The following is a 27,218-nucleotide window of genomic DNA, read 5'->3' on the forward strand; positions in this document are numbered from 1 at the left end:
CGATTTTCAAACACTAAGACAGTGAAAAGTTTTTCTTATTCAAAGGGCTTCAAAATGAACCTGCGTAAGTGGTAGATCATAAAAGAATTGAAAATGTTTGAGAGTCCACATTTCTGTCCCTGAGGCGCATTCTACCTCAATATGCAAAAATAAACTTTTGCCCACAAAGTTAGATAAAGTTTCTGGAAATTACGCATGAGAAAAGGACGGAAAAAAACTCCATTGGCGACTGCCAATATTACAAAGACCTCTGGAAAGGATACTAACAACTGAGACAACAAGCTTCAACAACAGCCATGTGTGTATCCTGACAAAATTTATCATAGTGTACTGGAAAAGCTTCGCCAGACATGTTCGAAAGACCGTAACATTTTCCCGTTGGTGGCGTTGTTCCACGTTCGGAGTTGTTCCACGGTCGTGAGGTGGCGCCGCTCGTAGTGGTAGTCGCGACCCCGGTCTGAGTTCTATGTAGCGTCTCTTTCCGGGCAAAGCGATCTGTTTCTTGGATAATTGAACGTTTGTTCATTTAACTGTGCCATAGTGAAAGGTAAAATGCCGCGTAAAGCACTACGAGCGGTTGTAGAGCTCAATATAGAGGCGGTGAGTATCTTTGAGGGATTGATCCCACACAAGCTCTTCAAAATATTTGTGCATTTCGAACGAACGCCGATATGACAGCACCATTTCCTGTCAGTCACCCGGCCTGGTAGCCACTATTTATTGGCGGAAAGCCAGATCAGAAGGTTGTATGGGTTCTATATTATTGATTACTGTAAATACATTTCTAATTTTATTGCCTGCATTTAAATAGAGGTTGCAATTCAGTGCTGCTTACAAACGTTACTCTAATGCTTTCTTCGTTGTCGAGATACAAGGAAGTCGCATTCGAAATAGAAAGCCATACGTTCGAAGTTCTCTCTCTGTGAATGAGATTACGTTCTGTTCAGACATTTGAAGTACCATTGAGTGTGTAGATACCAGCTAACGTACAGCAAAATGATAAATGTCGGACCTGACACTAACCAACGTGCTGTGTCATACTTATACTCTTCATAGCCTCGGAGAAATACAGTAGTTTTTCTTGGGCATTGTTGTTATAGTGATAGAAAACGCAAACATACGCCAGCGCCACGCTGCACATACCTGGTGTAACCTTTTCTGTCCATCCTAGCAACTGCATGTCAAGGCATGTCGGCGTCCCTCGCAACCTCACCTCTCTTTGTGATAGTTGTATTTAACGGGCATTTAAAGGGACATGTAGGGTTGACGTGCTTGTCAGCCATGATAATATGAAATTAGGAAAGAATAAGCATGTTTTTCTATAGCTCAATCCACTTTTAGTTATGCTGTACGTGAGGTGCCGAAATATATTGCTTGAGGACTTCACAACTTTTGCTGCCAAAACTTGGGACTTCCATTTTCAGTGCTGTTTTTGCATCATAAAACGTACTTCATATCTGTAGTCCTCAATTTTCACATGTGATTTAGATGCTATATTTCCCACCATCCAAAATCACTGGGGAATGTTGTTGGTTATGGAACTGCAGCAACGTAAAGGCCTGATCCAGGACCTATACCCTAAAGACCTGAATGGTCTAATTGTAAAGAGCAACAGTTTCTCCTGAACATCTATCTCGCCAAAAATTAAAATCAACTCTTGTCAAATTACCGCTCTTAGTGCCTGTTTAGAGAGCCTACATGAAGTTTAATATCCTTATTATTGTCAAAGTGCTTGTCAACTTACTGTATGTATGGTATGATGTAAAATAGCTTATGCACATATACAATCACATAGTTAACATTTTTTGAATTCTATATATTCAAGTTAATCAATGACCTGATATCAGACCCTGGTTTGGTGACACGGGAATGTTATGCTGGTCACTATGACAGATCTCAGCTTATTTGTTAGATTTTGTAATAAACATTGTTTGTGTCAATTGATTGTTGACTTGATTACATGTGCAATTGTTATTTAAACTGTTCTGTCAACAATGATAAGGAAAACCTCTGCAAGACTGCTTTCATGTATGAGATCAGTTCTCTATTCACATTTTATCCCTCATCGATCATTCTCGGTGTTTTTGTTAAGGCCAGTACCTTGGTAAATGTTACCGGGGTTTCCCCATCTTTACGGGTTACCCCTGGTATATCAATGCAATTAAAACTAGGGACAGCAGAAATGTTACCGTCACGTGGTTCCCAAATCATTTACCAATGTTTCAGGACCTTAGCAAAAATACTGATTCTGTTAACCTGCACATTTGGATCACTGTGATAATTTCTGACCAGCTTGCATTTTGACAGTCTTGGATTTAGCAATTGGCATATTTCAAGATATTTAATCATCTTTTGAAGTTCTGATGTACATTTATCTTCCCAGGGCATTTTTCATCTCTCATTGTGATATGTAGATAAAATATATCTCTCAAAAAGTGACCCTTGTCAGATTTATTCACAATTTAGCAAAATTAGTGATGGCCAACACAAAGGTTCATTATACTACTTCATTTGGAAAAGTGTGTCCCTATGATTTTTGCTTTAATCATTAAGTCACTTTATACTAATGTGCTACCATCTGAAATCATTTGATGTTCTTTTATTCTGATGCAACTATAGTCGCTTGCTATAGTGCATCACAGTGTATGGATGTTTGGCCCGCCCAATTTATTCTTCAACTACATTTTCTCCCACAATCTCGAACTCAACAATGTCACTTCAAAAGTGATGCGCCTTTTGAAGGCTAGTTTTGTAAGGATGTATGGTGGTATGATTGCCATTTAGCAAAATTACTTCTTGTTTCCAATAAGCAAAAAGTAACCTATCACTAATGTGTATTTCATTGTAATCTGTTTCAGGTGACTTGTCCGGGAACATTTCTGAGAGAAAGAGAAGATGTTTATCTGAGTGTTTGTTTGTTAGGCTGTCAAAAGAAAACCATCGCGGTACCACCAGTGTTCCCATTACTGATTCACCAAGTTTTAAGATTTGAAAGGGTAAGCCTGTTTGTTATATTTATGCTTCTTCACAAGATGAAAAGTAGTCCAGGCAAGCCAAAAGCCAAGCATATATGCGTCCAAATGAGGCAGCAACAGCTCAAAACCGAGCGGCTGACTTGCAGCGTGTTTGCAAGGTTATATCTGATTGGTCGATTGTCATTATCACACGCAACTTAGGGAGTTTATTTTCATTATTCTATTATAATGGTGAGATTCTGCCAACCAATTGGATAACAGCTTTCAAATCGCTGCAAGTCGCCCAAACCGAGAGGGATAGAGGCTGGTACAGAGTCTATGTATGAATTCATTAATGCGACAAGACTTTCTTAATGGCAGCACACAAAAAAATAGATTTTATTTCTTTCTATTTGGTAGACTTTTGCAAACTGCATAGACCCCGCTCAGTTGTCACTTGAACTTGAAGGAGAACATGTGTACATAGAACTGATCCAGCTGAAACCAGATTATGAAGGCGGCACCGTACTTGCCTACTATGAATCATCATCCAGGGAATTCTTGTATCCAGATCCATTCCTGTCACCGTCATACACTCTGGCTGATAGGGAAATACTCCTCCACCGGACACTTGCATTTAGGGTAAGTCTTTATTTGCAGTTTTAAACCAGGATATGGCAGGGATAATACAAGCCTTAAGATTTTAGGATATGATATGGAAATGCTATTTTCACATGGTGATATGGAGACATTTTGTGCAGGTTCAGATACGTGTACTCAATATGTAAGATTCAATAAGATAATACCAGATAGAACAAATTAGGTTTGGGCAATATAGCTGTGATTGTAATGATGCATCTCCATGTTAGCCCGACTACCCAGAAAACAATATAAAATTTATTATACAGTATATAGTATGACAGGCTTTAAGAAGTTACAGAGTTTTAAAGAAGGTTATATGCCATATCAGCCATCATATGCTGATCTTTAGGAGTTATTTTACACTCTTTGGGTTTTCATAAATTTGTTTCAATTTCTACTAATTGTATGCCGGAATTATATTGTATGTAAACCACTACTAGTATTAGTACTAGTACTTTGCACAGGTTTTTTAGAACACTGCAAATAAATTGTAATTCTTTCGTTTATCAATTTTATTAAACAAAAAAGCCATTTTATCCTAGTGGGTACATGTGGCGATCTTTATTGGCAGGCAGTTTGTTGAGGTTTTGTGGACAGACCGTTTAAATTTAAAAATAATCTTATTTTTTTATTGTGAAACTCTTTACTTAGGTTGCAGTTCTTCATACAAGAAGGCACTCCTCTCTACCTTGATCTGTAAATTTTACTTTTCCAGGGAATTTCACCCAAACTTGAGTTTTCCTGTTCAACAACTGTGAAAGATACGTGTACTCCAACCTTGGATGAGCTGCGAGATCTCGCCCTGGCCAACTCAGATGAAGAAATCATCACTTACTCGCCAAAGAGAAAGTCACGCCTAAGAAAGAAAAGGTAGTCATGCCAATGGTTTTATCATTTTCAATCATTTCTCAGTCATTGCATTGGCAATTATGCATTTAGAAAATGATAAAGCTAGGCATTTAAAGCGGCCTTGACATTTTGTAACAACTTTTAAACATCGTTACTTTGACGTAAAATTTCTAAATTTGACCCTGCATTTGCATACAAAATGTTTACAAAGACTGACGTTTGCCAGAAAGTTGGAATTTTGATGGCCTCCTGAATTTTAAGTTCCAAAGATTGAACATTTTTATCAGTGGTACTCTTGTAATCTGAGCTGGAGAGTATGAATATGTTCTGAATACATAGAGTGAATGGCATTACATTGCACTGTGCATTAATCTGATCTTTCAGACTCAAACTTTAACCCCCTCTTAATTTCATATACGCTGTATGCAAAATAATTGTACATAAACAGGAAAACGTAAATTTGCATTTGTACATCTGACTCTGACAAGCCATGCCATTCAGAGGATATTCCAGCACACTTCAATATTGAACATGGAATTTGAGGGAACCAGAGTGCACACATTGATGTGACCCTATATGATGCCCAAAGGAATTTAATGTAATGCACAGTTCAAAAATATCCAATGGTCGACTGTGCCAACAAAATATATAGTGTTCATTTGCTCTTGGTGTTTATGATAAGACAAAAGTGACTTTTAGTTTCTTCTCAAATGCAACCTTCACTTTCATTACCTTGAAATGTATCAGGTAACTACGGTAGTATATGTCTGTAAAAATGGTCTATACATGTTGTCAGTACCAGTCCTTCCAGGTTTTACAAGGCATATGTGGGCAAAAGAATTAGATCTCTGTACTTGTATTACTTCATTCAGAGTGGTAATTTTTCACCTGTTTGTCCTCCAGATCCAAAAGCTATGAAGTGCCAACAATCAGTTCCAGAGTAAAATCACCAAATCTGAAACGTCGTCAGTTGTTTGACGAAAGCATGCGCCAACAAACTTTAGATGAAAGACCTCCGTTTGTAGTGAGACGGGTAAGTTCTGTTTGTGTAGAATCTTACATCTCATTCCTCTTGACTTTTATCAACTGGAGCTTGACCCCATGATGACCTATGACATGGAGATTGACCCCAAACTGGGTTCAAAGGGTTATCCTTGGGATGAATTAGAAACATACATGTAACATACTTACTGCATTCCAGCATATTTACTGATTATTGCTGTTGTTGACTATCGCTGTTTATGCCATGTTTTTACTGTGATATCTTTGCTGGGTGACTTGGTGCAATACGTTGTGAGTTCAAATCAGATCAAATATCTGTTGAATCTCTCTAAATTTACCCGTCTTTGTTGTATAGTTATTCAAGTTATTGCCTACATACATGTTAACCACATAGAATAAAGCAAATTTGCCAAAGCATGGGGCAAAATGGATTAATGATACATGACTCTGGTTTTTATCACATAAAGGGCCAGTAACTGTAACAAGGTCAACGACAGTTTCTTTTTCTGTTTCTCCAAAGCATGTTGATGTACACAGTATTCAGCTTGTCAACTCAGCCTGATATTGTTGACAAGCGAATTCTGGGCAGATTGTCCAAGTAGCCGACACGAACATGAACTATCTGATACCGGCTATCAAATACTATGAAAAATAGTAAAGAATGAGCTAAAAATCACTGTCAGTTTTAAGTTGCAGGTAGATTAAGTCTGTGACTTTGTATAAAATACTATAAAAATAGTAGAAAGTGAGCAACCAGACGAAAGTTAGTCGAGGAGACACTACGCATATCATTAGCATCTCATTGTCGGCTACATGGACTGTGTGCCAAATTCTGGTCTGGACTGGAATTAAAATGTAAACAGAGTCACTGCATTCTACATATAGACACTACGTTAAACAGGAACTTCCCCAATAAAAGCCGGATTATCGTAAATCTATGCAAATGTAAAAAAGCTACACTACTGATCGGACTTTGGTCCCAGAATCCCAATATTTTGCCATGTTTCAGACGTTTATTGTCATTTAATCTTGCATATGATGTCTGTGAATATATAGCAACTAAATTTGAGTCGAAAATAAACTGAAAAAAATTTCCATTTTTGTCGGAAAACGCCTATGTTTCAAAATGTGTTCCCTGTACAACCATTTGACCTCTCTTTGCATATGTCACAAAAGTGCCCATCATGATTATTCAAATTTATCAAACAGTCAAAGCAATGCTATGAGAATTCAAAAACTTTCGCCCAGAGTATGCAAATAGCCGCCTTATCAGTAATCCCCATATTGTGCGCCCACGGTCCTGTAACTTCCTGTTTAACACGCTGAACAGTTCGTGTTTCAACATGCCTTTTGGAGGAGAACAAGAACTTGCAATTGACGTTATCAAAAGATACAGCTACTTGCCCTTTAAGGTTCACCCTTTCACCCCCATTTCACTGTATAGAGATCCAACTTTACCATAGAAAACAATGGGATTGGTTCAAACCATGATAGCAAAAGGGTTAAAGTTCAGTAACACACCAATCTTCAGATGATCATAATTTTAAAAGATGATTTGAAAATTACCAAGTGCTGTACTCATCCACTGTGTGCAGTTCAATATTTGAAGCTGAACAGACTCTGTCTGGAGAACTCATATCAGAAGAGTTTTGTTCTTTCAGGTGGATACATTCAACCGACAAGAGTCTCCAGCCAAGGGACAATCTCCATCCCCCAGACGACCACAATCAGCTCCACTTTTACGCAGTCGGTCTGTATCTCCACACAGACGATACCTCAGTAAGTTTTCTATTTTTTTGAGCAAAATCATGTTCACCCAAGTTGATATGCTGTTTAATTTATTTATTCTTTGGGGAGCAAATCAACTTCTCAAATTTTATATCTGAGTAAATCTCTTTCTTACAAGTTGATGCAGTGTATTGGTATACATTTATCTCTAATTCTCTCACTGAGATGAGATGGTGTTTCACTAGCGATCTTTCACAAAACGAACATGGAAAACGGACGAGAACGTTGTGTTTCCAAGCATGCTATTGGTCCTCTTTCGTCACATTTGCATGTCTCGTCACAAATTCTGCAACCCGGTTGGACAGTAGCCTAATTAATTAGTAGCCGACGAGGACTCGTCCGTTCCTTTCGTCGTCTCTCGTCTCATTATAATATTCGGGCACTGCTTTGTGTCACGGACAAGACAATTGACAGAAATAGTTGCAAAAAGGGACCGTTCGTTGATGTGGTCGACGGGAGGGATAAATTGCCATGTTAGGGTTATATATTTGGAGCCTTGGATTGGTGGTGAGATTTTTGGATGATAGGGTTCACATAGTGAGTAGCACGACTTTCACAGGCCAGGAGGTAAACCGTTCATTTTTACTAAGATAAAAATACTTATTACACGCACAATATATGGTGATAGTAGCGATGTTTTAATTCACTTATATATTAGTAACCAGGCAAACAAAAACAAAAACAAATAAACAATGTTGCGGGATTTTCCCTAGCGACGTCTTCGCTCTAGGTTAATGTGGCGCTGGGCAAGAAAGGCACACACATCGGCAACTACAGGCATGAACCAACGAGGCTGGCGGTACAGTTCTTTTATGGCTTTATAGGTCTTGAAATATGCTATCACGTGCTCCATGTTTTGCGACACCGATTAAATTCACGATTGAATATTATGCAATCCGTTCAATTCTCGCCTACAAGCTGACTCGCTGGAAATTGTCAGAAGAGGATACTTGTTCATGTATCCATGATCATCTAATAAATATATATCATTCGGAATATCCAATTCCAGTCCAGAGCCGATGCCTGGCAGCAACTGAAATTGTCCGTTGTCATTTAAATGGCCCCAAAATCAAGACTGTAGATATTATATTCCCCCTGTTGTCAGAAATTAATTGGGTGCTCATCGCATGACAAGAGAATGTCCGCTGTAAAAGTTGTGTTGTGGTTCGGTTGTTGGACGATATATTGCGGGCAACATACCGTCAATGGTGCATATTGCATTTGGAAAAAAAACCTCCCAGTGTCCTTGGAGAGTTTCAATATCCTCCCTTGAAAGCCATCTCACCATTCCTCTGAAATAGTGCCACAACAAGGGTATTAAATGGGTAATTTCTCTGGAAACGGTTTATATGCTAACTTGAAACCATGATGCCAGTTTATCTTCATTTAGGTACTTTCTTAACCAGATCAGTACCAGTAAGATTCGATTTCTTGGTGTCATCGCTCGACGCTCAGAACAGTTTAACGTTGCATACAGATCGGTGACAATCTGATTCAAAGACTCCTCAGTTTTGCCAGTTTGCATCCAGAACAATGCAATGAAGAAATACATCTTATTTTTTAAAATTTGATTTAAAACAGGTGATAGATATGCAACGTAATTTTCCAAGACTAAAGGCGCCGTGAATATATCAAGGGACGACTCGAGTTAAACTGGTTGCGCAGCCTACAATACTTGTAACACCCACATGCTTTCATAATGACAAATCCCTAGAATTACAGGAACGCGATGGACAGGTGTGCATTTATATCGACCTCACTCACAGTCCTGCCATCCATCTGTCGTACGTGAATCTATTCTCTGATTGGAAGGCATGAATCAAGCGCTACCATGGTGGCAACACAGAGCAGCGTCTGAATATTATAATGAGACGAGAGACGACGAAAGGAACGGACGAGTTCTCGTCGGCTACTAATTAATTAGGCTACTGTCCAACCGGGTTGCAGAATTTGCGACGAGACATGCAAATGTGACGAAAGCGGACCTATGGCATGCTTGGAAACACGACGTTCTCGTCTGTCTTCCATGTCCGTTTAGTGAAAGATCGCTATTGCATCGTCACCATTACAATGATCTTCAAGTAGGTTATCATTGTCATGTACCAGGTAGTGTGTTGGTAATATCAGCAAAGTTAACATCATTTTACTTGTGTAGATTGTATAGAACTCCAAAATTTATCATCCAAGTCTTGCATTTCATGATTTACACTGTGGCATACCTAACCCACTTATAGGATGATTTTCTGAATTTGTGAAGTGAAATAATTTATCACTTGGTCATATGATATGTCAGTCAGTGGGACATTTCTTGGTGAATGATCAGTGAGTCAGAGTTAGTGAGTCAGTGAATGTATCAGTAAGTCAATGAGTCAATGTGTTTATCAGTGAGTCAATGTGTTTATCAGTGAGTCAGTGTGTTATCAGTGAGTCAGTGTGTTTATCAGTGAGTCAGTGTGTTATCAGTGAGTCAGTGTGTTTATCAGTGAGTCAGTGTGTTATCAGTGAGTCAGTGTGTTTATCAGTGAGTCAATGTGTTATCAGTTGGCCTGTTCAGATTGACGACTTTGCGTCGGCCTAGGTCCGGACCTGGGCCGGGGCCGACGTAAAAAACCAATGTGGACACCCTGAGTCGGCCCTGGGCCGACACAGTTTGGTCCCGGTGAGAAGGGGGGTTCAGGGCCGACTCAGGGCCGACGCAAAATTTGGTCCGACGCAAATCGCCAGTGTGGACACGTTGCGTCGGCCCTGGTCCCAGTTGACCAGGCCTCCGCCATGGATTGAAGTTGAACTGGTCACCCTATTCGCACAAAACAAACGACGTTTGAAACTAAAGTTTACACCTATCGAAAGTTTTCAATCCAGTCTTTACATTTTAATATCATCCCATGTACGCAGAACTTCCCACCAACCTTTGTTCCGCAAACGAGACCATGTCATTCGATTCCACAGTGCACGTGGAATCGAATGAGTTTATCAGTGAGTCAGTGTGTTTATCAGTGAGTCAATGTGTTTATCAGTGAGTCAATGTGTTTATCAGTGAGTCAGTGTGTTATCAGTGAGTCAGTGTGTTAATCAGTGAGTCAGTGTGTTTATCAGTGAGTCAGTGTGTTATCAGTGAGTCAGTGTGTTTATCAGTGAGTCAGTGTGTTTATCAGTGAGTCAGTGTGTTAATCAGTGAGTCAGTGTGTTATCAGTGAGTCAGTGTGTTTATCAGTGAGTCAGTGTGTTTATCAGTGAGTCAGTATTTCATGCACTAACAAAGCATTAAAACTTAAAAAGTAATATCTAGATGACCTAACCATCATAAATTTGAAGTTTTGCTTTGGCAATTGAAAACCATTCCACGTAAAGATAGCCTTACCTCTGATTTAATATTTCCCAGAAATTCATCTTTCCCTTCATTCATAGTTGTACTATAACCCGAAACATGCTATTTCAAATGAAGTGTTTTGACACATATATACGTACACAACTCCAGGGAAGGTATTCCTACTTCAAGCGTAAAAATAATCACATATCACCTTCATCTAACTTCCTAATACTGACTCTGCTTTGCTTAACAATAACTGTGTGTTATTTTCTCTCTTCAAACACTCTCTACCTCTGCCTTTTAATCTGCCAGGATATATATCTGCCAAAGACTGCACAATATGTTCACTGTATAGACGCTATTTGGGGGACAAGTACTGGGGACACCGATACAATTTTCATCCTCATCACGGCTTGAGAGTGAAACCAATTAAGGTACATACTGAGCTCAGTGTACGATGCGTTACTGAGGTCTTTCAGTTTCCTGTTGTAAGCTACTATGCAGGATTGTTGGTGGTTGGCTGTGAACAGTTTACTGTGAACTCTAATAATGTTTATTCCCCTCTTTGTCCTTTTTGTTGTGTTGTTTCAGTCATAGTGCCTCTGTTGTGGAGGAACTGCTACACATTGTCTTTCATCTCTCTGAACTTAAGAAATATTGTAAAGCAAATGATCACGTAACAAACATCTGGTCCAGTCTCGAAATAGAAAAACTCTGATCATTTCCGAACTGATTTACAGTAAATTATTTTGGACACCGCCAACTTTCCTGTCATTGTAGAATTAGTTGCATGAAAATCATTTTATAAGATCATGTTTTGTGTCCCGTGTATTTTAATTTTATCATCTAGGGAGAAGTTATTGGAAGAGTGAGATCAGTGACTGGCCACAAAAGCGATTTTACACCAGCAAGGTGACTGCCATGGCTGTCTTGGATTGTTTTCTTGGAGTTTAATGATAACCTTTCCCTTCTTTATATGTAAAATTATGACAGTTGGTATTCTGTCCCCGTTTGTGTTTGCCGTCATTTAAGAGCCCCTAAATTACTGTAAAATTTCTTACTGATTAGAAGCCATATCCAAATTTAAGATACTTTGCACCTTGAAATTGAAAGACTTTAACTTTTGCTCAAACTTTCCTCAAAGAAACCAATATGTAACAACATTTGAAATTGAAAATGTTCGCCAGCTGTCTTATTTTTGTGACAATATAATTTATCCTTTACAGAGATGACACAGCAATTGTGACATTTGGAAATTCAAATATCGGTAAATTTAAGTTTTTGTTTAAATTTAAATAAATGTTTCCACATTACCAAAATTTGCTTGTTGACCCCAATGTTTTATTCTTGATTTTAAAAGAGAATTGTTTTAAGTTTCCGATGAGAAAGTTCAAGTCTTTTAATGTTGAGGTGCACACCATATCCACTTGTAATGACACAAACCGAATGAAAAGGTGACTCACAGATTTTTCTCATTATCAATCTTATTGAGTTCTTTCACAACCTGAATTTTCACTGCATGGGAACATGTCAATGTTTCAATGCTGCTCGAACAATTGTATATACATTCTGTCTGTAATAAAACCATATGAAAGCTAAAGCTACAAAAATAGACCTTACTGTTCATATTCCTCTACTAGTTTGTATTTTAAAACTTTGTAAACTTTCGAAAGTGAGTAATAATCTTTAGAACTTTTTTTCACATAAATTTTTGTTATAGTCTTACATAAATTGGTACATTCTTTTTGGAATGGAGAAACATGACCAACCAGTAACAGCTATAAAAAACTATTGTGACAGTCTTGAAACTGATGAGAAAGTCTGTAAAGTATGCTATGATACAGCAATAGATAAACCATTACAGTTTTGACATGTCATGACTTTTTGGAAATCTTGGTGTTTTTCAGGCTGTACGGGAACCAGAAGTATCTCTGAGCAGTAGTACAACTGATCTCAGTGATGACACTGAAGGTAAGGATCATCTCCTTTTCATTCCAGATTTATATGGCACAATAGGTCAAACCCGGAAGTCAAATGGATCACAGTACAAAGCCACATGCTCAAATGGGCATAGATGTATGAGTATTTCCACATGAGCTAAAGCTCCATAAGCTGTAACTTTTGGCTTTTTTAGCTACTATAGACTATAGTCTATAGAAGCTATTGGGATGGGTATCCGTCCGGCGTCCGTCGTCAGTCTGTATGTATGTATGTATGTATGTATGTATGTATGTATGTATGTATGTATGTATGTCCGTTTGTGAGGCGTCCGTCCACTCAAATATCTTGAGAACCGCAGTACATACTGATTTGATATTTGTTGTGTAGATGAAAAATATGATTTTGAGAAACTATTTTTTTTAATTTTTTGATATTGTTGAAAATAGGCAAATTAATGCCAAAAAATGTGTTTTTGGTAAAAAATCTTCTTCTTCATAACCGCTGGTCAGACAGCTTTGTTATTTGGTATACAGGTCCCTAGGGGTGGCCCAACTTATATTTGTTCAAATTGTGATGAAATATGCAAATGTGTATTTTTAAGGAATTTTTTTTGTCATTTTGGTCAAAATTTGACTTACATTGTATGTAATTCTTGTACTGTATAAACCCTATCAATTCACCCAGAAAAAAATAATTAATATGATTTTAAATAATTGAATTAATTAGGAAATCATCAAAGCCAAAAAAATTTTAGTGTAGAATTATCAGAAAGCTCAACTTTTTTTGACAGTTCATAGTGAAATGCTTACCATCTTGGAGGATTAAAACATGTAAAGGTAACTTTCCTGAATCCCAACTTTGACATATTCTGAACCGTCATTTATTGTGCCCTGTATGTTATCTAAAGAAATTGCTCAAAATAGTCAATAGAGATAGAGATAGAGAAAGTTCTAATTTCCATTTATGGTTGACTTGGTAAGGATAAAATAAAATTACTTTTTGAGGAAAAAAATAGAATGGTCAATTAAAAGAGTGGTCAAAGTGATAGGGTTTTTATGGTAAAGCTGGGCTGTAAGATTCCTCATGTGCTATTTATAGCAATTATGCAATCTGTGTAAACAGTGCAATGAAAGTTACATGATTCCTTATAATGCTTTTGATGACCTTGAACTTCTTAAGTTTCAAACATTTGTCTCTTCAGGGTGCTTTCTCTGAGTATGTACAGTCTCAACTTATTCAACAGAACTCACTTACAATGTTAATCAAAGATATCCACCTTCTTCATCAATACATGTGTCACAAAAGGTTATTCTCTACATAACACAGCAGAGCTCTGTCAACTGTTGAGTTGCTTGTTCTTTCAAAACCGCTGGTCAGACAGCTTTAATATTTTGTTTACAAGTCCCTAGGATGACCTTAGTGAGATAATTTCATACAGTCAGGAAATACTTAATTTTGTATCCATGTCTATAGTAGCTTCAGGGACTTTGGCCCTATGTTTTTTCAGAACTTTTGTTTCCCTACACTTTCTGCATTGAATCCTTAAACCGTAATTTAATGCCAAGTACTTAGCATATCAACAAAACCTATATGAGTATAATCTCCATTGTTATTATTGAAAATTGTATTCAAGTCCGGACTAGAATTCATTGTAAACAATAAACAATTGCTTCGTTCAGACAGGTAAAAATTGAAACGCTTCTGCAACACTATTTGTGATTTGTAAACACAGGGGATTAATAGTTTGAGTCCGCTTGTGTCCATACTCACAAAATTAAGCCATTGTTTTGGTGTTTAAGACGTCTTAATGCGCCCTCTCGAGTTCAAAAGGTGTGTATGACCAAGCATACGGCGTGGTAATAAGATGGCTGAAATGAACGATGTCGTACTGCTTGTCTTCTGTTTTTTTACCTGCTGCATATGCGGTCCAAACCGAGTCATCGTCGCTTTAATGATCTGAATGCAGACCAAATGCAATCGTTAACCGATTTTACCCTTGCGTTTGATGCGTTCAGAACTATAATAAAGGGAAAACGGCTCCACCTTTCACCTACACTATTTTTTCGTTCTCTGTGTTCATGTTTTATTTTGTGCGTTTGGCTATTGGTGTAGATATAAGCCATGGCGAGGCGTAGCCGTAATCTAGATGTCGAATGACAGTGTGATCCTTTAACGCTACGTTTCGAAACCAGCATGGTCTCTTCCTGAGTCGCTTTTTGATATTTTCTCCCCTTGGATTTTTGTTTCACTGTTTGTGGCTTAATCATTGTCAGTGTTTTGTTCGTCCAGTAAGGAGGCTAGAATATTTATATTCGAGTCAGTTGATTGTGTTTCATTTTGTTCGGTCTTTTCTGTAAGATTATGTACTTGTACATTTATGAGCTTGTCGCCAATGTTTGGATTTCTTTTGTATGCGATGATCAGTTTCATTGTGAATAAATTATTTAGCGTTTGATCTTTTTCTTTTTCTTCCTAGTTCTTCAGGAGTGCTTGTTTGATGTCTTTTTTATTGAAATGTGGACTATGTGTGGTAGAAAATATCACTTTATTAGTGTTGTTGCTGTGTGTTTTTTTGTGATTTAAATGTGTTCTTCGTGTTGCGTAATTTGTTTCCGCATTGATGTTCGATATTTCTTGTTGTGAATATCCTCGTTGTAGCAATTTTTCATTAAATGTTTTGACTTTGTTGTTAAAGTCCTCTTCGTTGTTACATGTCCTCATGTACCTTAATATTCCGCCTTTGATTAGGCCCTTGAAGGTTGATTTTGGATGACATGATTTTCTGTGTAAGAACTGGAATGTATCTGCTGGTTTTGTGTGCGTTCTAGTGTCTAGTATGTTTTCGTTGTTGTATCGTTGACCTTTGTAAATGCCTAGGTCAAGATATGTTATTTCGTGTGAAGAACTTTCATATGAAAATTTGAAAGAAGGATGCATCTTTTAAATTACTGTTATAAATTTGTGGAGTTTGTGATCCGTTCCAATGAAGATTAGGAAAATATCGTCTCTGAATCTACACCATAGTGATATTTTTGTTGTGTGTTCACATATGATTTCCTGTTCTAATTCATGAAACGTGATGTCAATTGGCAATCTCGGGTGACGGTGACGATCCCATTGCGCACCAACATGTTTGTTTGTAGAATTCGTTGTTAAATTCGAGTGTGTTGTTTTTCAGAATAATGTTTAGCATAGCTTACAGGTATTCTGTTGGCGTTCTACTGGGATTGACAGATGGCGATTACCGAGGATCTGAGACAGTTATTCGAAGAAAGGCATCGGTATTCTGCCTTTGCCGCTCCATTTGTTGGGGGACACCGCGACATTGCACTTTTATATGATATCCGATATTTACGGCTACTAGACTATACAGTATCGAAGTTAGATTGGCTTAGCTAGATCTATAAAGGGCTGAAATATCCGATAAATATCGGATATTTAGCGCGATTTGAGAGAATCTAGTATCGTCTAGTATAAAAGCAAGAGTCAGTCCTTGGAAGTCGGGTTTGACCAGAACTTTTAAGGTGGTGAAATCTCTGATATGTATATCGGATATATACGCGCGATTTGACAGAATCTAGTATCGCAGGGTTTTCAGTAGAAATTTGCCCAGGCGGAGAAATGTAAATTATAGGTGAAGAAGGAAGCCGAGGTTGGAGTGGGGACGTCGTGTCGCGGCGGCGGCAGCATAACATTGGCAAGGTATCTTGAACAGCACTTTATCCAGTTTTGTTGAATGTCAGTGTAAAATAAGTTTGTATTTTAAAAACAAAAACTGATTGCAGCGTGTTCATTTTCAAATTGACCGACTACTTTCGTATTTTGGCTGGCTACTTTTCAGCACTATTTCGCTCTCTGGCCCCGGAAATTTTGGTTTTGATAATAATATTTTGATTTTTTTTATGGCCTTGCAAGCCGGAGATAATATGTCAGAAGTGCCGATGTGGCTACATCATGTAGTCTAGCAATTTACGCGGTGAACTTGTTCTTATCACTGTAGTACCGCGATCGGGAACGTGTTGTACTGGGAATCGCTCTCGAGGTCAACCTTACTTGCCCGATCACAGGCCGAATTATTCGAAATTCCGACGTTCACATCGGGTAAAGCCGAAAATTGGACTAACATAAAATTACGTTATGCCCGCGAATAGCCGACCATTTCCGAATGAAGCCGACTTTTGTTTTGCTCAAACGCGGAAGAGAAAGTCGACGCTTAGGAGCTTTGTTTTCTGCGTAAGAGTAGGGCCTTGTCTGATGGGTTTCGTAGGTTTTTGATCAAATCTAAAGCGTCCAAAGTTACTGAGTCTCATTTTTCATACTTTGAAACGCCATGTCAATCCATCCATGGTCAATCACGGTGTCAATATTCAAGTCGATCGACATCGCGTTTTGTGGAGGGGCCGTGGTTGTGTGCATCGCGGAAGAGAAAGTCGACGCTTGAAAACTTTGATTTTTTGCGTAAGAGTATAGGACTTTGTATTTTGGTTTTGGGAGGTTTTAGATCAAATCTAAAATTACCTGGTCTCACTTTTCGTACTTTTGAAACGCTACGTCGATCACAGTGTCAAATTTCAGGTCGACCGATGTGTACTGTGTTACAATCGACTGCCGGTGCTTTGTACACACACGGTGTTGTACAGGCTGGCGTTCGGTGTCGTTAGTTTCAGGTTTTATCAAACATTAGCTCTCTTTTTCAATAACATTCAACATCACCAAAAAATCCATATCAGCTCGTTGATTCGTTTTATTGTGAAATTAGTACAGTGAATTAAAATCACTGAAAATTATGTTCCTATAATTCATTGAATTGATTAAACTGTTTGATTTTACTGTATCTATACTATCGTCTAGTATCGTAGCTGGAGTCAGTCCTTGGAAGTCGGGTTTGACCAGAACTGAAAGGTGGTGAAATCTCCGATATATCAGATATTTACGCACGATTAGAATGAATCCAGTATCGTCCAGTATCGAAGCTAGAGTCAGTCCTTGGTAGTCGGGTTTGGCCAGAACTGTGAGGTGGTGAAATCTCCGATATATATCGGATATTTACCTGCGATTTGAATGAATCTAGTACCGTCTAGTATCGAAACTAGAGTCAGTCCTTGGAAGTCGGGTTTGTCCAGAACTGTGAGGTGGTGAAATCTCCGATATATATCGGATATTTACCTGCGATTTGAATGAATCTAGCACCGTCTAGTATCGAAGCTAGAGTCAGTCCTTGGAAGTCGGGTTTGTCCAGAACTGTGAGGTGGTGAAATCTCCGATATATATCGGATATTTACCTGCGATTTGAATGAATCTAGTACCGTCTAGTATCGAAGCTAGAGTCAGTCCTTGGAAGTCGGGTTTGTCCAGAACTGTGAGGTGGTGAAATCTCCGATATATATCGGATATTTACCTGCAATTTGAATGAATCTAGCACCGTATAGTATCGAAGCTAGAGTCAGTCCTTGGAAGTCGGGTTTGTCCAGAACTGTGAGGTGGTGAAATCTCCGATATATATCGGATATTTACCTGCGATTTGAATGAATCTAGTACCGTCTAGTATCGAAGCTAGAGTCAGTCCTTGGAAGTCGGGTTTGTCCAGAACTGTGAGGTGGTGAAATCTCCGATATATATCGGATATTTACCTGCGATTTGAATGAATCTAGCACCGTCTAGTATCGAAGCTAGAGTCAGTCCTTGGAAGTCGGGTTTGTCCAGAACTGTGAGGTGGTGAAATCTCCGATATATATCGGATATTACCTGCGATTTGAATGAATCTAGTACCGTCTAGTATCGAAGCTAGAGTCAGTCCTTGGAAGTCGGGTTTGGCCAGAACTGTGAGGTGGTGAAATCTCCGATATATATCGGATATTTACCTGCGATTTGAATGAATCTAGTACCGTCTAGTATCGAAGCTAGAGTCAGTCCTTGGAAGTCGGGTTTGTCTAGAACTGTAAGGTGTTGAAATCTCCGTTATATATCGGATATTTACGCGCGATTTGACAGATTCTAGTATCCCTAGTATCGAAGCTAGAGTCAGTCCTTGGAAGTCGGGTTTGGCCAGAACTGTAAGACGGTGAAATCTTTGATATATATCGGATATTTACGCGCGATTTGAATGAATCTAGTATCGTCCATGAGGTTCTGTCATAGTATCGATATTAGAGTCCCCAAATCGCCGCTAAATATCGGCAATTTCATAGACGCGGCTTCCCATGGAACAACCACAGTTCATTCTAGTATCGTCTAGTATAGATATTAGTCCCGAAATCGTCGATATGTCAAACTGCGATACTAGATTGTAAATATCCGATATTTAAAAATTGTGCAAAGTCGCGCCTTCATGGCCTGTTGCTGTCGACTTCTTTGTATTTTAGCTTCAGTGCCTTGAGCTTGCGGTGGCACTGATCTGCTGTCCGGTTTAAACCTCTCTGCAATTTTTTTGTACACGAGGCTGTCGCGACACGTTCTCTTTAGCATTCTTTGAATGCTTTCGTCTGCCGAGACTCAGATCAGCAAACCTATTCGGTCGTCTGACCAGTTATTTCCACGAGATGTATAGAGCTGTGTTCGGCAGCCATGACCAACGTGAATATTGTTGTTGGTTGTTGTTTGTTTATGTTACAAATACCTGTCGCGTGAGGGCGTTTGAACCGCCTCTGAAGCGGCTCGGTCTGTCCACACAGCGATTTGCGGATAGCTTTAATCCCTACAACGGCTCAGGTCGGGCCGACTAAACCGTCTCAAATCTGAAACGCTTCAGAACCACTTCGGAGTGTCCACACATAACTTTCTGTGCCAGTATTGGTCCAGAACCATTTCAGAGCCGTTTCAATGGCCTGTGTATGAACGGCATAAATGATCACTAACTCTGATCACTATGTAAACGATAAACAATGATCACTACACACAAACAAGCTGTGTCGACAAAAAGAATACTCTGAATTTCAGCATTACAAACGGATTAGGGTCAGAGACACGGTAGTTGATACACATATATATATATATATATATATATATATATATATATATATATATATATATATATATATATATATATATATATATATATATATATATATATATATGTCCTTTTAATTTGCACATATGGTTTTGTTTATGCTGCCATCATGTGATCTCTTGGGGGTACTGAGTCTTTAGAAGAAAGTGTGTTTTTCATTCTAGAGTAGAACAATTGGTTAAAAATCAGTGAAATGTAACATGTCACCAAAAATAGACTTGACAATTTGGATGATCATGATTTTCACCAACAAGCCTTGCAAAGATGTACAAGATGTAATTTTACCCACTAAAGCTGATGGTGATTGCAAAGACCTAATCTATCATCAACGCAAATTAAGTATCAGCTGATATGACCTAAGAAAGTAAAATTAATACAAAAGTGGGTCCAGTAGAACCAAAGGAATCTCCTTTTGCAACAAATGTTGTCAGTTGTTTTGTTACAGAAAAATGTATAAAATGTAAACAAGGTGTGCCCAAAGGAAAATGTTTAAAATAAGAAGAAGAGATATAAATACATTTCAAAAATATGCATATCAAAAACATAATCCAAAATGTGTACGTGAGGTATTCTGCAAAGTTTCTAACCTTAATTTAATTTACCCCTTCACCAGAATGGTTTGGCCCAAAACCATTGTTGTCAGTGGTGAGTGTGGACCTAACTACAGGGCATTGGGTTAATCAGGGTAATACAGTACAGATGCATAACACTCACTTTTCAGTCAGAACAGAGCTTTTTAAACTTTCTTCAGTCTTTTTCTTTTTTTTCAGCTCTTTGGATCATAATTGTAAATGCAGTAATTTAAAAGTAATAATTCTTTCTTGTTTGTTGTAGAGTTGATAGAAGGCTTGAATCATCTGGAGTTTTCAGACACCTCAGAAAGTGACTACCATGCTGCAGAGCCACTTCCCAGTGACTGGGTAGCATATGGACGACTACCGTCGTACACACCACGCAGCAGCTACTCACCGAGACCCACCAGTCCAGTACTAGCTAGATCCTCCATTAGGGATCGATACGGTGACAGCCCATTTACATCAACCAAGGCTGATAGAATCCACGATAGAGTTGAGCATCTCCTCTGGAGAAACAGGGTATGTATGGAGGAAATGTGCAGCCCCAGTGGTCTGAATGTTGATCAAGCTCAGTGAATCAAAGAGGAAACTTACATGTACTTTGTCTCAAACAAAAGCTGACAGTATTTCAGGTTATTAAAGTCAAGTTCACACTTGACAATGTGTCCAAGACCAAAGTACATCTAGGTATAAGTCCGAAACTGCTCACCCCATTTCCCTGTGAACAGGTCCAGAATTAGGGTTGAAATCAAAGGGTTCAGGCCAAACCAAGGCGGTGAAAAGGCTTTCATCCTACTACAAATGATAACTGTGGGCAGACTGTATTGGATCAGGGTTTTAGTAGTTTGGTCCAGGTATTAAGGGATGTTTAGATCCAACATAGCCTTTTAGCTGTCCTGTGGTAATGTTTGAGTACACATTCTGTCAGCCCTGGTCTTAGATTGGGTGTGCCATCAACTTCATCATACCGGCATCATTCAAATTCATGGCAGATAGAGATTACAGGCACTGTACAGTAAATATTAAAGCCCTGATCAAACGATCAGTTATGGAGATGCACCATATCTATTCACCAAAGGGATTGCTTTAGCCTGGACCAAGTCCTGCTGGAATATAATATGTGTGAACAAGACTTAAATTTGTCCTACTGTAATAATATACAACATTTTAAAGGGAAAAAGTTGCTCTTCTTTTGACCTCTTTTCATGAATTTTGTTTTGATATAAAAAGTGTTTTGTATTGTTTGACTTGTAGAAACATGGTGAAATACTGGTCAACTGTGCACAACCTTAACTCTGTTTGCAGCCAGATAATAGTAAACATTCAGTGAAACATTTCACGGTCTGTACTAAGAAATCAAGTTTGGTATACAACTGTCACCATGCATGGCTGAACATACACTTACAAAGTTTGGACCTCATGCAAACTTTTGTATTAAAGTCTGCATTGGCGGTGCCTTTCATATAGATAATGATAGCAGCTTAAACAATATGGCAATGTTTATTTGTGATAGGAAAGCAAGTCAGAAAAGGTAAAATCTATTTTGTCTAGAGGTCACAAACAAAATAATCTGTCTGCATTCAGCAATGGGGAAATTTTTGACAATTTTGCAGTTATGTACAGTCATCATGTTGTATACTGATTGATTTCATGCAAGTATTCCATGTTTTATTGATCTCATAAAAAGACCGACCTTTTCCCATTAAAGCATTTCTGATAAGAGCTTGAGTTCGATCAACATTTGGATATCTGGGACTAAGTATTTGAAGTACTTTCTTGTTTGTTACCTTGCTTCAATTGCTCCTAACACCAGAAATATTGTAATGGATTTTTTCATCCCAGATCTCTAACAAAAATGCTGCAGATAAGAAGTGTTTTTAGGATTTTATTTTTTTGTTTTTGAGCGTATAAGAAGCTATCATGACATGAAAACAACAAAACAGAAATGTAAGTAGTTCATACAGCTGGTAAATTCTTTAGTCTGCCATCTTGTCCAGAAATTCACAAAAAAATGAGTGTTTCCCTTTAAATTTTTGTTTTGTTATGTCTTGATGTCTATGCGTAGTTTTTATGCTCAGAGAAGTTTGATCAACTGCTCACAAACTAATCATTATTCACCATTCACTTTTGCCATACATGTAGTTACCTTTAAGTGAGTTTGCTTAAAGGTTGGCTGGAGAAAGGTTGAGCAAAAGTTGAAATCTTTCAATTTTGAAGCATGCACTACCTAAAAGCAATCACACACAATGGTGAAGAGTTTCAACCTCATGGACACATCTTGTGTGTTTTTGATGGGTTTAGCATCCATCATTGTTATCATTATTCTGTGTAAAGGAATTTACCATAGGCAGAGGCCTGCCTGCTGATTAGATCCATTCGTCTGCAATTATTGCCATCACTATATCCCCTGTCTTTGTCTGTTACCTCCAGGTGCTACCAAAATATTCCATTGGATTCCTGTAAGAACAAAGTCTGGCTAGAATCCAGTGGGATATTAGTCTTGGATTCCATGGATTTTCATAGGGATTTTACATATACTTCCATTGTCTGCATTCCTGTGGGATAGTTGTTATTTTCCATGTTAATTCTATAGGATTCCTCCTGGATATTTGTGTACTGGGATGGGATTCAAGTCACTGCCAATGCCTTGCAAATATGTATCAGGTTTCTGTCATTTATGATATACTCACATCAACAGACAGGTGATATACAGCTTTTATCCACAGGCCTTGAACATGCCAATTACAGTATCACTAAAGACAACACATATATGATTTTAACATGTAAACATTAACCCTTTATGTGCTATAATATTTCCCTGCAAATTTAAGTGCAACGTTTTACCAATTTTTACGAATTTTTCTGTATTTTTTTGGATAATTTTGGACCAAATGGACATCACATTTTGTAGGCTACAGTTTTTGGCCAAAATCTGAAAAAAAATTGACTGGGGTATATTTATAAAGGTGACAAAAATTGATTTTGGCACTCAAAGGGTTAATTCCATCACATTATCATGTATTTTCATCTAATCTGTATTTTCCAAACATTGCTTCAGGTATCCGATGATCTTCCCATTGAAGATTCCGCAGATTCCATTGAACTCCTGAGAACCTCTTTGGCTAGTGATCGTCATAATGTCTCCCAACAGTCCCAGTTTGAACCCGACAGGAGGTACTAGAAATGTTGATGTTTTAAAAATCAATTTGCGAGTACTAACAACACTGGTTTCATCATGTTTCAGTGCATGTGCCGTACTGTAGCAGTTAGAAAGGTTCTCTTGACTCATACCATACTAACTTAATGCTTTATGTTTTGCATCAAAATTTGATCATGTCTCTACCAATGGTTTGTACAGAGATTTAAACATGACCCTTCACATTTCCAGCCTTTCATCAGTAATATAGAGGGATATGTCCTTGTCTAGGATACCCCTTGGATAGAAAACCAGTTTTGACCGGTTTCAACCAGTTGGACAGGTGTTGGAATTGCAAATTTTTTTGCAACCACCATGGGCATAAATGTACTGGTTGAAACCAGTCGGAACCGGTTCAATTTGGTTAGCTGTCCAAGGGGTATCCCAGAGTAGAGATAATCCCTCTACTATCAGTAGAGCAGAATTTTCGCTGAAACCATCATAAAATAACCCTGTACAACTGAACGTGAGTTCAACATCTTTACAAAACTTTGGCGCATGTCAGCCTTAATCATTGTGATTTTAAAATTGACACATTGGCAAGCCAATATGTTTTTGTGTTTCAGTGTTTGTTTATGTTTATCATTGTTTATCATTGTACGGTACATGGTATGTGTTTATGCTGTATCATAGTAGAGGCGGATGTGGTGTGTACTGTTATGATGTCATTCTAATCTCGTATGCTTCATCCAAAGTTTTATGAAGACCAGATGATGAATACTACTAATGTAAATTGTAGTATTTAGTGTAGGCTTTGTAATACTCATGAGAGATTTTTTTTTCACATAGGTATCAATAATATACCAGCTGTGATTCACTTGCTTTATGCCTGCTACATGTCATGCGTGGGATGATCAAAATTTGGACAATTTACATGAGAGTAATTCTTCATGACTCTCATTATTTTGTCAGTTTTATTTCAGAATTACTTTGCTAGAAACACTGCCATTGACATCATAATCAACAATACGACAACAGATTACTAGTCGTATCACATTGAGTCGTTTCCTATGAAGTATAGTGTGTGGAATGTGCCTTGAGAACAGATATTTCAACTCTCTATAGTTTTAAAATGCTTTTCTTGTCTACTGCTTGTGATCGCTCATTTTTAAGCCTCAGGGAAACATGAAAGTTTCAGTTTTATCGTTTTTGAAAATCTCAACCTTTACATGGTGATGCCTGATTTTTTTATTCTTGATGATGAAAAAGGATGCTTAAAAGTTTCTTAAAGGAAAGTTTGAACAAAACTTTAAAAGCCTCTCTTTCGAGGCAGATATTATCTTTATTGACTCACAGTGAAACAAGAATTGTTGCATCATTGACTGATTTTCCTTTGTTTTGTGTTTTGGTTGTAGCCTCTCTATCCATATTGATAACATGGAACACTGGACGAATGCCAAATCAGAGTGGACGGGAAAATCACATAGAAAGCTATTTGATGAGACCATGGGAAAACTGTATGGTAAAATGTACAAGACAGCAAAATATGAACAATGAAGAGGTCAACATTGTGATTTTACGCGTAATAAATTTCTATTATGTACAATACTTCAATACAGACACACTGATGTGCTGTCCTTTTATCAAGTTTCTGTTTTGCATGTACCCGTTGCTCAATTTGTCTGTTTGTAAATAAAAAATTGCCGAATCTCACATTGTACCTGTACGTGTATACACTCTGTTCAGAAAGTCTATCTGAACACACTAAATTTTTTTCAACTAACTTTTTCCCACAAATAATTATTTTATAAGGTATAAAAAAGAAATGCTTAGGAGGTGTATCTGTAATGTATAGTAAAGATTGAAAGACGGGTGACCCATCATTTTTTTGCTACAAATATTGTGTATCAGAATGGACATAATTCATATCACAAATAGATATTTTTTTGCTATGTAAATGTACCATAATTGTCACATTTTTTTTTTGTTTCAGTTACTCCTTACCTGTTTATGTTTATCCTTTACCAGCAATTATCATGTGTTATTATATTATTTGAGTGAGAACTCTGTAGAAAGTGTGTACAGTATGTTTTGTATCATTGCTCCACTTTGAACAATTTAGCTCCAGTTATTGTTACTTTTGTCTGTAATAATGTAGTATTAAAATATTTTGCCATCATTAGGTGTCAGTTAAATATGAGCCTGGTCAGCTGCTTAGGTTTTCTCAAAGCTCTATGGTCTGTTATGGTTTTCATGTATTTATGTATTTACCGGGTTCAGTCTGCAAAATGAAGGTACTGTTCTCCTCTCAAAGCCCGGTTGAAATTCCCAGAGTTTAATTTTTCCACATATCATGCATTTGCATGTACTCTCCAATGCTCTTGTGGACAAAAGGAATTTTTACCTGAGCTTGAATTTACTTTTTAAGGTAAACGTGTCTAAGATATTTAGACTTCCAGATTTCTACAATGCTTTTCTGATCTCTCACTTGTGAGGGTTCATTTTAAAGCTCTTGGAGAAAGAAAAAACTTTCACCTTCTTAGTTTTTAAAAATCCGAAATAGAGTGAACACAGGAATGGCTGCCATTTTGAATTTCAAACTTCGCAAAATGTTGGGTAGTTTGTTTCTCTAGTTCCAAACTTTGCACAGTGACCTCTGATTCTTAATGTTTAATTGAATGGTTGAGAGTTTCATTGAGGAAATTTTGAGCAAAAGTTTAAGTCTTTCACTTGTGAGACGCATACTACCTTAACAAGAACATCCCTTACTTTGCACGATGTGATGTGTTGGTATGGGAAATACCTTGCATTTCAACACACTTTAATGGAGCTGATGAGAAAATATATTGTTTCCTTGAACAAAACTAATGTGAATATCATCAAACTTGCGGCTCCTGGCCCTTGATTTAAAATCTACTTTAATTTCGGGTGATTTAGTACCCTCACAAGAAACATGCAATAAAATGTACAAGTCCTACAAGACATGTCTGATTATTTGTGATATTGTGAATTTTGAACATAATATACAGCCTGCAAACAAACACAAGTTGAAACTCACCAAATACTGAAGTAAGAAACAATTCTAAATTCCTATTCTAACAAAAGTTGTAAGAGTGTACACATAAGTAAAAAGGGCATCACATTAAAACTGGAAAAAGTCCAACAAACAAAGATCACATGTGTTTGATGAGATATAAGTTTCTGGTTCTTAAATCTCATTTGTAACTTTGTCGAGATCAGTTCACTGAACACGATTGGAACTAATTTTGGATAATTGGATCTTCATATTTTTCAAATTTCTCAAAAGTGTTAGGTGCCCTATAGCTGAATGTTGCAATATTACAAATTACTCATAAAAACAAGTGTGTAACTTAAAAAGAAAAGCTTATATTTGCAGACTAAATCGACATTACTTCACACTCCAATCATCTCAAATTAGTTCCAATCGTGTTAGTGCTTGAGTCCCTAAAGAAAGTAGTGCCCATGTTTGATTTTTAGTCCCAACGGACACCGTCCAGGGGCACTTATAGGTTTGGTCATGTCTGTGCGTCTGTCCGTCCGATGAAACATGGTGTCATGGTTTTGATGAAACATGGTACAGATGTTAATCTCTGAGTACTGTAATACTGTGTGAAGACATAAAGAAGTATCATGTCAATTAATTGCTAATTTGCATATTTGATGACCTTTCATAATAAGTATGATATGTCTAGAAATGTTGCATCAAATTTGATGCAAAGTGGTATGGATGTAAATCTTACGTGCAATGTTATGTAACAGTATCATGGTACAGACATTAATCTCACAGTAATACTGTGTGAAGACTAAGAAGCATCATGTCAATGAATTGCTAATATGCAAATTCAATGAACTTTCATAATTAGTGTAATATGTCCAGAAGCGCTGAATCAAATTTGATGAAACATGGTACAGATGTGTATCCTCCAATAGTGTAATGGCATGTAAAGATATGTAGCAGCATCATATCAATTGACTGCTGATTTGCATATATTAT

The 27,218-nt window shown here is 37.7% G+C and overlaps 1 protein-coding gene across 4 annotated transcripts; it reads left to right on the plus strand.

Moving 5' to 3' along the window:
* The first annotated feature begins 403 nt into the window (after positions 1–403).
* On the plus strand, positions 404–26,174 carry LOC139138199 (spermatogenesis-associated protein 6-like). 4 transcript variants are annotated; one of them, XM_070706470.1, is made up of 11 exons: positions 404–600; positions 2,859–2,996; positions 3,375–3,596; positions 4,312–4,466; positions 5,349–5,478; positions 7,109–7,226; positions 10,858–10,979; positions 12,453–12,516; positions 20,327–20,586; positions 23,126–23,241; positions 24,619–26,174. In XM_070706470.1, the coding sequence occupies exons 1-11, from the start codon at positions 553–555 to the stop codon at positions 24,758–24,760; spliced, it is 1,515 nt and encodes a 504-aa protein (XP_070562571.1). In that variant the 5' UTR covers positions 404–552; the 3' UTR covers positions 24,761–26,174. The 4 variants fall into 4 exon arrangements, with proteins under 4 accessions (XP_070562571.1, XP_070562573.1, XP_070562575.1 ...); XM_070706471.1 differs by lacking the exon at positions 10,858–10,979 and adding an exon at positions 11,396–11,457 and having other exon boundaries at positions 425–600; XM_070706472.1 differs by lacking the exon at positions 23,126–23,241.
* The last annotated feature ends 1,044 nt before the right edge of the window (positions 26,175–27,218 follow it).

This window comes from Ptychodera flava, chromosome 8 (assembly GCF_041260155.1).
Source record: "Ptychodera flava strain L36383 chromosome 8, AS_Pfla_20210202, whole genome shotgun sequence".
Classification (NCBI taxonomy): Eukaryota; Metazoa; Hemichordata; class Enteropneusta; family Ptychoderidae; genus Ptychodera; species Ptychodera flava.

Coding starts and splice junctions, on each gene's coding strand:
- LOC139138199 (XM_070706470.1), top strand. CDS start 553: ATGCCGCGTAAAGCACTACGAGCGGTTGTAGAGCTCAATATAGAGGCG. Junction 3,597..4,311: donor ACCGGACACTTGCATTTAGG/GTAAGTCTTTAT, acceptor TTACTTTTCCAG/GGAATTTCACCCAAACTTGA. Junction 20,587..23,125: donor ATCTCCTCTGGAGAAACAGG/GTATGTATGGAG, acceptor ACATTGCTTCAG/GTATCCGATGATCTTCCCAT.